We start from the raw sequence: 12,825 nt of genomic DNA, 5'->3' as shown, positions 1-12,825 counted from the left end.
TTTCTATTCCTTATTCACTGGGTTTGTGTTTCCCCGTCTCCTCTTTCAGGTGTCTTGAGTGTGGCTCTAAGAGGCCCAGTGCTTAAGATGAGATAAGGTGATGGCTGCGGGCAGGAGGGGTTCGGGCTGTGGTTTGGAAGCTTTCATTTCATTCCAGTGCCCCCGAGAGAATATGAGCCCGTCCGGAATGCACGGCCTTCTCCCTCCGGTGCCGTGTTCTCCCTTATGAGAGGAGGGGATTGCAGAGGAAGAAGCAGGCTGCTCTGGGTTCCTCCGCGGACCCCGGTATCCGGTATCAGGTATCCTCCGCCCTGGTATCAAGTCTTGCGACGCCGTGGTGTCATATACAATGTGCCGACAAAGGGGCCAGCAGCAGTGAGAACGTGCTGTGACTGAATTTTAATTACACATGGTGAAGATTCCTTGCTAGTTCAGAGAAAGCCACTCTTCAGGTTTGCTTTCAGTTCGTGGAGGAGCATTTTATCCAATTAGAGAGAAATGATCAGAGAGGAAAGAGGCCAAGTACCTATCTCGATCTCACTGCAGACCTGCCGTAGAAGAAGGTACTGATTAACCTAACAGAGCAGAGTGGTAATAGACTCTGTTCCAGCAGAGTAATATTTTTAAAATTCTTTATTATAAAAATGTTCTATGCTAACTAGAGAGAATTGTAAAGACCCCCACATGTAACCATATCCAGCTTCAACAGTTCTTAACTTACAGGCAATCTTATTTCATCTATACACTGCTCCCACACTCCCAGCTTTTCTGAAGCAATTCAGACAACATATTAGTTCATTCATAAGTATTTTTGAGTTTCATATAGAGTTATTATTAGCAGTATTATTAAAAGAGTTCACCTTTGATTAATATACTCCTCATCCTACCACAGAATCCATATTTTGTTGCCTCAAAACTTGAAAAGTATATGAGGCTTCCATAGTATATCAAAAGTGTAAAACTTACATGGAAAGTGGGATTGTGTGAGCTAACTCCATCCCTGTGGTTAATCTATTCTGTACACAGTGGCACCCACGGTGCAGGAACGCCCCTCCTTTGGTCACCTAGTAACTTTTCACTGGTCAACAAGAAGCTGAATAAACTATTATGTTGCAGGAAAGTGCTTGGCTAGCTGACTTGGATCATCTCCTAGATTTTAGAAGAAAAAAACCACAGCCAAGCTTGAATTTGCTAAACCTTTAGGCTTTGCTGTTAGGAGACATCCCACCTGTGGAGCATAAAATGGATACAGAAGACATAGGCTCAGGAAAACTAGGCCAAATATTGAAGCAGATTTGGAAACAAAACCTGATGCTAAAGCAGGCGCTCCTGGGTAAAGACCATTGTGAAGGGGCTGGCGGGGCCACTTGGATAGCCACAGTGGTCTTTCTGGGTCAAGAACTCAGTGAGGCCCTTCACCAACTCTTGGAACACACTGCAGAGACTCTGCACTCCACCTGCCAGCAGCTGTATATACTGCTTGACAAAGAGAAGCATTGTACCTGGAGACGAGGCAAGTATTTCCTTTATTCTTTCTCTAAGAAATATTGATTGAGTAGCCACTGTGAGAGTGCTAAGGAGCATACAAAAACCAGGATAGAGTCTCTGTCCACAAGGGACTAACAATTTAACATGGGAAATCAGTTAAGGCAATCGCACAATAATGCAAGGGATATTGAGGCTAATTCCATTAGAGACATAAAAATGAAATGTGTTAAGTCTTCAGAAATAGGTGAGATTCCATTTTTAGAGTGGGGAATTTCACTAGCACAAATGCAGTATCTAACCTGAAGCTTAAGGAATGAATTGGATTTATGCAGCCAGAAACTGGGTGCCTTAAAGAGCATTCCAGCAGAGATGTTATTAGTAGGACCCAACACTTAGAAGTAGGAAAATATAGGATTAGTGTGAGGCAGGACAAGCAGTTTTTTCATATTGGAGTATGACACTCCATTTTTAGACTTATTTGAACTTGAACCTGTTCATTGAAAAAACACTCGGAAGAATGGGGTGGGATGTGATATGAAATTAGACCCCCCCACACACACCAAGTGGGGTGCAGGTTCTTGGGAATAGGGCCAGTTATGGATGTGAAATACAGCATGGCAGGAAGAACATGGTATCTGATGTCTATGATCTCAGACAACAACAAGTTACTCTAGATAAGAAGATAGGTGGCATCATCAAATCTAACTCTAAATAATGTATTGTCAAGGCAAGCAGGCAGGTGTCATCAATCAGGAATCCAGATAATGTTAAGAAATTCAGTCTAGAGGGCAGATTGTGGACATGAGGGAAATCTGTCCAAAGGTAGCATGACCTAGAGACCATCAGCTGGATCTCATAGCCAGGAATGGAATCTCTGGAGAGAACTGAATGTGGTCCTAGGCAACACAAATGATCATTCATGGAAAATGATGATGACTCAGCTACCAGAATAGGAGTTCAAAATAAAGACAGGGTCTCAGATACAAGACAAAAAAACAAGTTGTCAGAACTGGAGCCCAATGATAAGGCTAGACTAGTTAAAGGATGATTTACTGATGATTTTGAAAACACTGAGCTATAGGGCCTTAAATTACATATTCCTGAGTTCAGAATTGAATTCTAAAGATTGCAGAGTTGCTAAGCCTGTAAGAAGCCATCAGGTGACCCCAGCTGTGAGGAGAGGAGGAATGAACAAATAGGAAAATAATAAGAAATGGGGATGGAGTGAGAGATTATATCAGGTCAGATCACGGTGAGGGTTTACACCAGAGCAAAGAGGCTTCACTTGGTTTATTAGTGCTTGAGTAGCCAGGTTCTAATCAGAGAATTGATATAATTAGAGCTATTTTTGAAAGACTCATTTGAAAATTTCTAGTCATCACAAGTCCAGCAGGAGAAGTAATATAAACCTAATCCAATCATAATAGCAAAAAAGTACCCAATAAAATACAGCATCTGCATCAGCAGAAATAATGTAGCTATGGTATGCCTGCTACCCAAGTCTCATTTGGAGAGCTCTGCTAACTTTAGGTGAATAATTATATGTGGATCATTGATAAACTGTGTAGTACATTCAAAGAAGAAAAACAATTCTCAGAATCATACCAAATGAGGAATGACTGAGGGAGATATTGACTTCAGTTGAATGGCATCTTATGGAGGGGGGTCATGATACCTTTCTGCAAATATTCAAAGCATTTTCACAAGCAAGAGGGATTAGATATAGTTTTTTTCTACTATGTTAAAAAGCAATTTATCCCCAACTTCTAGATGTGTTAAAAGAATTACAGTTGTGCAAATGACTTCTTCAGAAGGGAGGTAGGCTTAAAAGCCTAGTAAGGGTCTTTGTAGATTTCTAGGGTAATTTCTCCATATTTCATTACATGTCAGTGGAGAAACATAATTTGGTTTAGTTTTGTATTTACTCTTTTTAATGTGTTTCTGTGTGTATGTGTATGTAGAAATCATTGCATTCATAGATTGTCTCATGAAAAGAAGTGAATATGTGGGGAGCACTGCTACATTTCTAAAGAAAGAAGAAAAGGGATGTGTAATTTATGCAGCATGCATGATGAATGTACTCCACTGCAGACAATGTCCACCATTCAAGATATCAAAGCAACAGACATTGCTGCAAGAGGGGAACAAAATGTCATAGCAACAGCTACTGTTTCTCCCACAAATGGAGAGGAAAGTCATTACACAAACCAGGTCCAGTTAAAAAAAAATAAAATACATAGGAGTTCAGAACTAGTGGGAAAAGAAAACAATACATCATTGAAGGGAGATGTAACAGGGCAAGAAGAGTCATAGAACAAAATGTTCCCAGATAATGCAGAAAATGAAGATGATAAACAAATAGAACACAGGACTGTTGAGAACATAAATGGCAACAGGGAAGAGACACATGACATAATCCAGACAAGAGAAAGAGAAATTCAAGAGACCTCAGAAAGCCAAAGTGAAGAGATTACCACATCCTCAACAACATGTGTTATCTCTAGTAAATACGTGAATAGTCCTCTTCCCAGTGATTCAGAGAGCCTAAAGCAAAAGCATAACATCATGGAAAAGGAGTAAGTAAATACAATGTGAGAGGTGCTTGTATATTCCTGCTTATGTGTGTGTTTCTACTTGTATATAAAACAATATTTATACATGAATAAAATTTTATGTCTACATTTCAGATCTCCAAAAGATATTACAAATCAATAATTCAGTTTAAATTACTCCCATAAAAATATTTATGGCTGCTATTACTAATATTGTTTGTTTCTTATAGTTTCAGGAAAAATATTATAGGTTTCTTTAAAGGAAGAAAGAATTGACTGTATAAGAAAGTAGTTAAAATGAACAATTGTCAAGAACATGGACACATTCCTAAATCACTACTCTTTAGATTATCATAAGAAAAAACTAGGAGACTGCAGAATTCAAATATTAGAAGAGAATTTCCAAGCCTCAGATTTATTTTATTTATATCCTCAAATGAATTCTCATATTTATTTTATTTATAAATCATCATAAATTCTTAGCCCGTGTCTGTAGGACTCTGGGAGGGCTCATGGATAAGCTTCAGGAGGTTCTTAAAATTGAATGTATATTTTCACACCTATTTTATCTCCTTGGAGATGGTCCAGAGCTTTCACCAGATTATCAAAGAGCCCATGACTTCGAAAAAATATGTTGAAACTGACTGATCTATTTTGTGAATTATCTCCCCTATACAAGGGGATAATAATCCATAATTATCCAAATAAAATAAAATATTCACAAGCCATATTTTCACAGTAAAATTAAGACCCTTAGAAGGTAATGGGGAATTAAAAAAACATCATTGGTTTGGGAGACAGACAGACTTAAATTTATCTCCTGTCTTATTACTTACTAGTTCTGTGACCCTGGGCAACTTGTTTAATTTCTTAGCCCCATTTTCTTATTTATAGAAATTATTGCTGGGATTATTTGGTAAGGTCAAATGAGAAAATCACCTAAAGGGCCTAGCATCTTGTTGCTTGGCAGATGTTCACTCTCAGCTAAATATTAGTATGTTGATTTATTTCACCCCCAACAACCCTCACTTTCGCCACTCCCACACACCACCAAACTTCACTTATCCTGTGTCTGCTCTTTCAGAATACAATACCATTTCCAGGGCAACACCATGAATGAGTCTATGATCTCAGGCCCATCATTTTGCTCGCTTTGACCTTAGTTGTCTCATCTATAAAATGAAGAGGTTGAGCTGGTTTAGCTCTAAGTTTCCCTGCATGTCTGAAAATCTAATGAATTCTATAGGTGTCACAGGAGTAATATTTAACCCGTGAAAGATCCCCCCCCCCCCCGGTGTGAAAGGCTTACTGTCCCTGCAAAACAACTATGAAAGTAGTCCATATGCGGTTGCCCATTTCACTTGAGAAAAACATTAACACTTCATATCCTCACATTCAGAAATGACTCAAAGCATCAACTAATGAGTCATTGCTGAACCACTCCCTCTAACACCTCCTTTAGGTGTTTTCTAGTTAGGGATTTCCTCTTTGTGGCATGCAAACCAATTTTCCTTGGCTTGCATGTTTCAGAAGATGACTAATCATTGCAATTCCTCAGGCTAGGAAGCCATCATGCCACAAGAAAGATGAGAGTCATAAACAAAACCTAGCTCACAATCTGTTGTGATTCCTCCCTGGAGAGCGTTTTGAAAAAAGCCTATCTCTTCCAGGGTAGTTGTCTTAGTGTATACAAAGGGAAACGACACTAGAATAAACCAATGTGATTACTCTAGTGGCTGGACTAGATCTATTTGATTAGGTCTAGGGGAAATGGAAGCATTTACAGGGACCCTTACCCTACTTCGTCTGTCAGTCTTTTGCAAGAAGAGTGTATTGAGTTGGGTTTCCAGGGCACAAAAGAGAGTCATTTTTGAAGTTATACAAGACTGGATCTGTAGTATTCCCCCAGCCTGAGAGCAAGAGACCAAGAGAGTGAGAGTAAGACCAAAAGGAAGGAAGGAAGGGAGAGAGGGAGGGAAGGAGGGAGGGAAGGAGGGAGAGAGGGAGGGAGGAAGGAGGAAAGGAGGGAGGAAGGAAGGACAGAAGAAATTGAGGGGAAACATATATAATGCAAAAGACATAAACACATGTTCTTTTGACTGCAATTTGTGGCTTTTATTTGGATCCAGGTAAAAGAAACTAATTAAAAACAACAATGGGAAATTTGAACACTGTCTATTTTATGATATTAAAGATTTAAATTAATTTATGAATAAAGTAATGCTATGATGATTTTAAAAAGGACTGGATCATTGTATCCTATATTAAACAATATATCTAATTTTCTGAAATACCATTATCACCATGATCAGAGGAGACTCAAACAGACCCATGTGCTGGATAATTTTCTATTCCTTCTAACTTTATGGGTTCAGAATTATAAATATAAATAAATAACCTTCTCTGAAACTTCAACATATTTTCTAGATTTCTGTGTTAAGGGGCACTATAACTTTCAATTTACTAGTTGAAAAATAGTTAAAAGCTGATTATTCTAGAACTTGATATTAATGCTGCATTTTATAAAGATCCTCTTATTTCTCTTTGACATTGTTTATATTTCAATCATTTCACTGGTATGAAATGAGAAATAGCGAGAAGAGGGGAAATGCAAGCTGGTAGTTGTAATATAGAGAGCTAACATTTATTGAACACTCATTTATTTTAACCCACTATTATAAGAAGTTGAAATATTTTATCTCATTCAACCCTCACATTATTGTGGATCTGGTATTCGTTTCAGTTTGTAATGGATAAAGAAACCAGTGTTTTGGAATGATTTGAGGAAGTATGATATTATATTAGAAAGTTTGGGCTTCTGTGTTAAAGATAGATGGACTCATTTATTGATTTTACAACTTACCATCTGTGTGATCGTCAGCAAGTTAAAATTTCTAAACTTCAGTTTCTTTATTTGTAAAATAGTAATGACAGTAGTACCTGACCATGGGTGAGTAGTACCTCATACCCATGGTGTGAGGATTTGAATGAAATAATGTATAGCCTAAAATCTGGTACATAGAAAGAGCTAAAATATTAGCTGTTTTAATAATAATAGTTGATGTTAAAGGTCAAACAAATAGTAAGTGACTGATCTCAAAACTGAATTCAAATCTATAAGACTCTAAAATCTTAGGCAAAGGTGATGGTACAAAAATCAAGAATAAAACCAATTGTCAAAATCAGTTTTTGGATTGATTCTTTGAGGACTGTAAATATTCTGTTTCTATTTACTTTGATTAAACATACATTCACAGTACTTTTGTACCTTTCTCTATTTTTCTTAAAAATGTAATAAACAATTCCAGTTCCATATCTATACCTTCCTCAAAATTTAGAAGACTATTCAGGCACTAGTACTTGGTTTATCAAGAAGCTTCAGCAATCTTCAGATTTATATTTGAAGTGAACAAAACAGGAATGAACTGTCTGCTTAAATAATATTAGTAATAACAACAGTATAATAGCTTAATATATATAGTACTTTCTATGTGCCAGGCACAGCTTTTTAATTACTTACTGTATAATAGTTCATTTAATACTCAGTCTTCCTATGAGATAGGTATTATTTTATCACTTTTTAACAGTTTAGGAAACGGAGGCATAGAGAGGTTAAGTATCTTGCCCAAGGTCACAGAGTTACTAAGTGGGAGAACAGGGATTCATACCATAACAACGTGTCTCTAGAGCTTGTGCTCTTAGGCATTTCACTATACAGTCTATAAATCAAATATTTGAAAAAATGATGTCCTTTTTTCCCCCTGCAGGTATCTTGATGTGTTGAGTGATGATACTGTCACCCAAGTGTCTTGTTATATTACAGCACCATCCTATGTTCTACAACATCTAGAATGCCGGATAATTAATAACATGAGTTCTTTAATAGTGAGTGATAATGAAGAATTGGTCAGCAATGTTATCACTGTAGAGTGCTCAGATATGGAAAAGAGAATTCCATTTCCAATATGCATTGCAATTCCATTTACTGCACGTTACAGGGGAAATTACAGAGACATCATGGTGAAAGTGTCTGATGTAGACCTTCAATCAAGTTACCTGACTCCAAATTCACTGGAAGGAATGAGAGGAAGTTACAAGGTTGGTAAATCCTTGACTACACATACATTTGCTGTTTGACTTCTCTTCTAACTATTACTCAGACTACCAGATCATAGTACAGATACAATTACTCCATTGGTATAAAATGGAAGGGTTGATAAGATTTATGCCAGTGAATTCATGTGTTTTTGTTTTGTTTTGTTTTGTGTTGTTTTGCTATCCATAAAGATAAAAGAGCAGAGCTTACTGGTCAAATTTGGGAGTGAAGAACTTGAGTCTAGGACCCAGCAAGTGTTATATTTTTGCCTGGGAAGCAAAGCCAACATCATGGTTCAATTAGCTTCACACCTTAGACTAGCTTTAGCCTAACATTTCTAATGGGATGGACCTCTGTCTAAATTTAAGAATTCTAGAATCCCCAGATGACATTAGCTTTATTTTTATCATTCATGGGTTGGGAAAATATGTAAAAACTAAATAATTTGTGTGTGTGTGTGTGTATGTGTATGCCTTGAGATAGTTATTAAGTCTAGTTATTAGTCTGTATGTGGAAAACAATATATGTGGTAGTTAGGATGTGGGTTGTCGCAGAAGATTGGCTGGGTCTGAAGTTTGGTTCCTACACTTTCCTGCTATGTGAACTTGAGTAAATTATGTAACCTTGATATGACTCAATATTTTTCATCTAAAAAATGAATACAATAATAGTGTCTACTTGATAGGGTAATAAGGATTAAATGAGAAAATACACTTAAGAAAATAAAAGGAAGTCTATAAACACATGTTAGTAGTTAATAAATTATCGTTTTCATGGTAGACTTTCTTATAATAACTCTCAAGCCATTATGGTGACAAATTAGTATGTTTTGAAGAAAGAATATATACATAATTATTAAACTTAGCATAGAGTTGATGGGAGTTAAAGTTTAAGGTTCTTCTGTGGATCACTGAACTTATTTTTAAATAATTAAAATATTTGTCTTTTCAGCTTTATGTAAGTTATCATTATTTGAAGAAGAGGGCAGGGAATAAATGTAAAAAAAAAGCCACACATGCAAACAATTCTTTTTAATTTATATCTTTTGATTTGGGTCTTTTCTGAGTTATAAACAAAGTTATACAGTTGAATATGAAAACTAAGCCTGTCCTAATTATTTATGCCAATTCATGCAACTAAAACATTTTATATTTAGTTTAGGAAGTCTGTAAGTATAAGAGCCTAGTTATCATTGCCCTATGTGTGGCTTTTTAATCTTGACCCCTACCATAATAAAAACAAAAACAGTTCATAGCACATGTGCTTTTCACCAAATGGGTATGCAAGATGATTAGTAAATAGAAAATGCAAAAGAAAAAAATAAGAGAGCCATTATCTACTGAAAAAAATAAAAGCATATACTTTTCCTTTATAGTTTTCTAATGGTTGTTATCCCTACATTTAGCTCAAGAAAATTTAAACTCTAGGTTCCTTCCAAATTTTTATGTGGTTCATACAACATTTAAGAATTCTAATTCTGAAGTCAGATAAACCATCATCAGAATTCTGCTCTTGACACTCCCCTGCTTAAAAACACTTCCATTTCCCCAGAGCCTACCAAATGTACTCTAACTGCATGGCAACCATAATGAGTTCCCAGAAAACCTTTCTTCTTTACCTCTCACCATTTTTCCTCTGGCCAATTGAGAACATCCATCATGCCCTGAATTTTTCCAACAATGGATTCATGACATGAAATTGTGAAATCTCTTCCTTAGTCAGTTTTCAGATGATAGATTATTTTCCATTGTTACTGTCCCTGAAATGTTTGTGTGTGTGTCTGCATGATTATCCTCTCATGCCTGGGTGGAGCCCAGCTGGTGTTTAGGGAAGCATGAATAGACCAGATTACTTCTAAGTCTTCCTCTTCATTTTAAGCTTTGGTGATTATATGAGTAGATAATTTTGTTTTCATTTATGTATTCAATTCCTTTTCTGTGATAAAAAAGCTTGAACATGTCCCTGCATATACGCATTTCAAATTTAAATGTCACCATATAAAAAAGAAACACAAATGTGTCTCTTTGCAATCATCTCCTCCCCCTGCATGGAAGAGAGAAATAGAGAAAATGACTTTATCAAGAGATTGTGAACTGTCAGCAGGAAGAATTTGCTGATAGTACAGGTGCTGCAGGATTTGTGTAAACTACCCAAATGATGAAAATTTTCAGTCCTTGGAATTCCTAAAACATTGTTTAATCTTCTGGATAAAGGCCAATATTTAAAGTCCAAGTCCATTCTGGTAAAGGAGGATAGGATTCCAAATATAATTAATATTTGTGAAAACACTAAATGTGATTGCCCATTATCCATTTACCTTTTGGGGGGAATAATTTAAATTTAAAAATACATTTATTTCTCTCTTTTCTATCATGTAGTTCAAATTTGAGAAACTCCTAGTATCTACTTCTACTTCATCTCATGAAAGGACCATCCATTTGGGGTTAATGAAGTAATTCTCAATTGTGGGAGATTACAGGGACAGCATATAGTTGTTGTTGTTGTTGTTTTTACCCACAGCCAGAGAATATGTACAGCATGTACTTCCAGAGCAATGCACTATTAATGTCCTTTAATGTCATTGTCTTAATGTCCTTAAATCCACACAGGTGACCTGTGCTAAAGTAAAAGTTTATAGGTTGGGTATCTTTTCTGTTGTGTCTTGTTTAAAGAGAGTCCTTTACAGTAACAAAGAAAGGCCTTACTCTTAAGCCAAGCATGGATTCTCGAATATCCTTAAATTACCCTCCAGGAGTTTTCAGCTCACCAGTACTTGTACAATTAAAGGTAAATATTATAAACTGGTGAGTTTCTTCTAGATTTTGTGGGTCATCAAACATCATCTGAAAAGGATGGAGAAGATACAAATATTTAATATAACAGTAAATGAATTCTTATACTTTTAAATGACCTAGCTTACAGTGTCATCATTGATATAGTGATGATTTGGAGCATATTAAATCTCATTCCAAAATAAATCCCTGCCTTATTTTAAAGCTTTTTCTAGCTAATTTTTTGTGTTGTTTTATTTATGATATTTGTTGACAAAAACAAATGTTGAGTATCTATGATAGAATTAATGCCAGACATTGGGACTTTCATATGATTGAAGATTTCCACCTCAGAGGATGGTTAAAAGAGAGGCTAATCAATTAAAATACTTATAATTGTAAATATTTGGTTATATTTAATTATTAAACAGTACTTTTCTGGGATGAGAATTTAATACATACAAACATTATTTACAAGGTGTACAATGACGTATCAATGTACATTTTAGAAGACATATTTCCTCAATATTTCCTCCTAGCCTAACTCTCCCTCATGCTCTCCTAATTTCTCCCAGTTGTTACCATAAGTGGTAAGCAAAGAAGAAAAGTTAGGAAGAAATCATATTATATACAATTTATTCATGCATATTTTCCATAAACTTTGAAATTTTTGAATCATGCTAGCTATTTTTATCAGCCATTCTTATGTGAGAGGACAAATAAATATAGTCTTGTTTTTCTAGTTTCTGAAGATCACTTGATCTAACAATAGTTCTAATTAGAAATTATATAAAATGTCTATTTTGTTTTCTAGGTCATTTTTTTGCCTACAATTAAGAGTGTTTCTCAGTTATTTATAACATAGAGCAAGGAACCTAGATTTCAGAAAGACTGTAAAAAGAAGACCAAATCCTGTGATCTTTTATAAATTAATATAGTGTAGATTCCAACCAACAATGCAGAGAAAAATGTATAAAACTATGTTCTATTAAATTTTCAGGAAATTGACTTAGAAATGTGCTGATACTTTGTATCTTCTGCTATTAAAATATAAGAATATATATCTATTTTTTCTTTGTATAGGTCCAACCAGTTGACTCATCTCTGGTGGCATATTTAAAAACTCAGCAAGATACTTCCTACTCAGTACTATCCACAAGCCCTCTGATTCATGTTCAGCACCCATCAACACATCTTTTCCAGAAGCCAATCACTGTATTCCTACCTTGTTCTCCACACCCTGATAAAAAAAATCTTGGGTCTGAGATAGATCATAAAAGAACAGCTAGTGCCACAACAAACAGAATCATACCTTTATACCCCAACTGGTGAGTTAGACCCTAATGTCTCTAGTTGACTTGATGATAAACAAAGAAACTTAAATGATTAAAAGTGTAATCAGATGTATTTAAATATCAGTATTGAAATATGATGAAATATTTTTAACATGGAAATAAAATATTGTGGATCCAGAAGGGTAATGATTTTAGCTGTAATGGGTTCACAAGTATGCTATGTGAAAAGATTGACACAAAAGAGATAAAATTAATCCTTGTTTTAAAAAAATTTATGATATGGTTAATTACAAAGATGTGATATGATGATTGTATTTCTATGTTTAAGAGCATTCCATTGATGTGGGAAAAGATTAACCTGATCTTTTAAAAAATAAATTAAATTTGAGTCTATATTTGCCATATAGGCAATTTCCTTTCTCTCCTAATTTTTATAATTAAAAAAAATCCCCACAAATAAGACTAATATACATATTGAGTTACCAGCCAGAAATGAAATCAGAAATGAAACGCTAACAACAAATAGAATACACTGAATAATAGTAATCCTGATCTTATTTTCTGTCATTTCACTTAATACTTACTTTTTCTTCCTAATAGGAAAGGTAGAATGGAACCTTTCT

General features: G+C 35.4%; 1 protein-coding gene across 1 annotated transcript in view; it reads left to right on the top strand.

Annotated features, from left to right (window-relative positions):
- Positions 1-1,242: 1,242 nt before the first annotated feature.
- DTHD1 (death domain containing 1) overlaps positions 1,243-12,825 on the top strand; it is a 75,309-nt gene continuing 63,726 nt past the window's right edge. Inside the window, 7 exon segments of the mRNA XM_059066123.1 lie at positions 1,243-1,513; positions 3,450-3,530; positions 3,533-4,064; positions 7,808-8,138; positions 10,746-10,807; positions 10,809-10,923; positions 11,991-12,239. Coding sequence (XP_058922106.1) covers positions 1,243-1,513; positions 3,450-3,530; positions 3,533-4,064; positions 7,808-8,138; positions 10,746-10,807; positions 10,809-10,923; positions 11,991-12,239 — 1,641 coding nt within the window.

This window comes from Kogia breviceps, chromosome 6 (assembly GCF_026419965.1).
Source record: "Kogia breviceps isolate mKogBre1 chromosome 6, mKogBre1 haplotype 1, whole genome shotgun sequence".
Lineage (NCBI taxonomy): Eukaryota > Metazoa > Chordata > Mammalia > Artiodactyla > Physeteridae > Kogia > Kogia breviceps.
The sequence above is the reverse complement of the archived record's forward strand: the minus strand, read 5'-3'. Positions and strand labels throughout refer to the sequence as shown.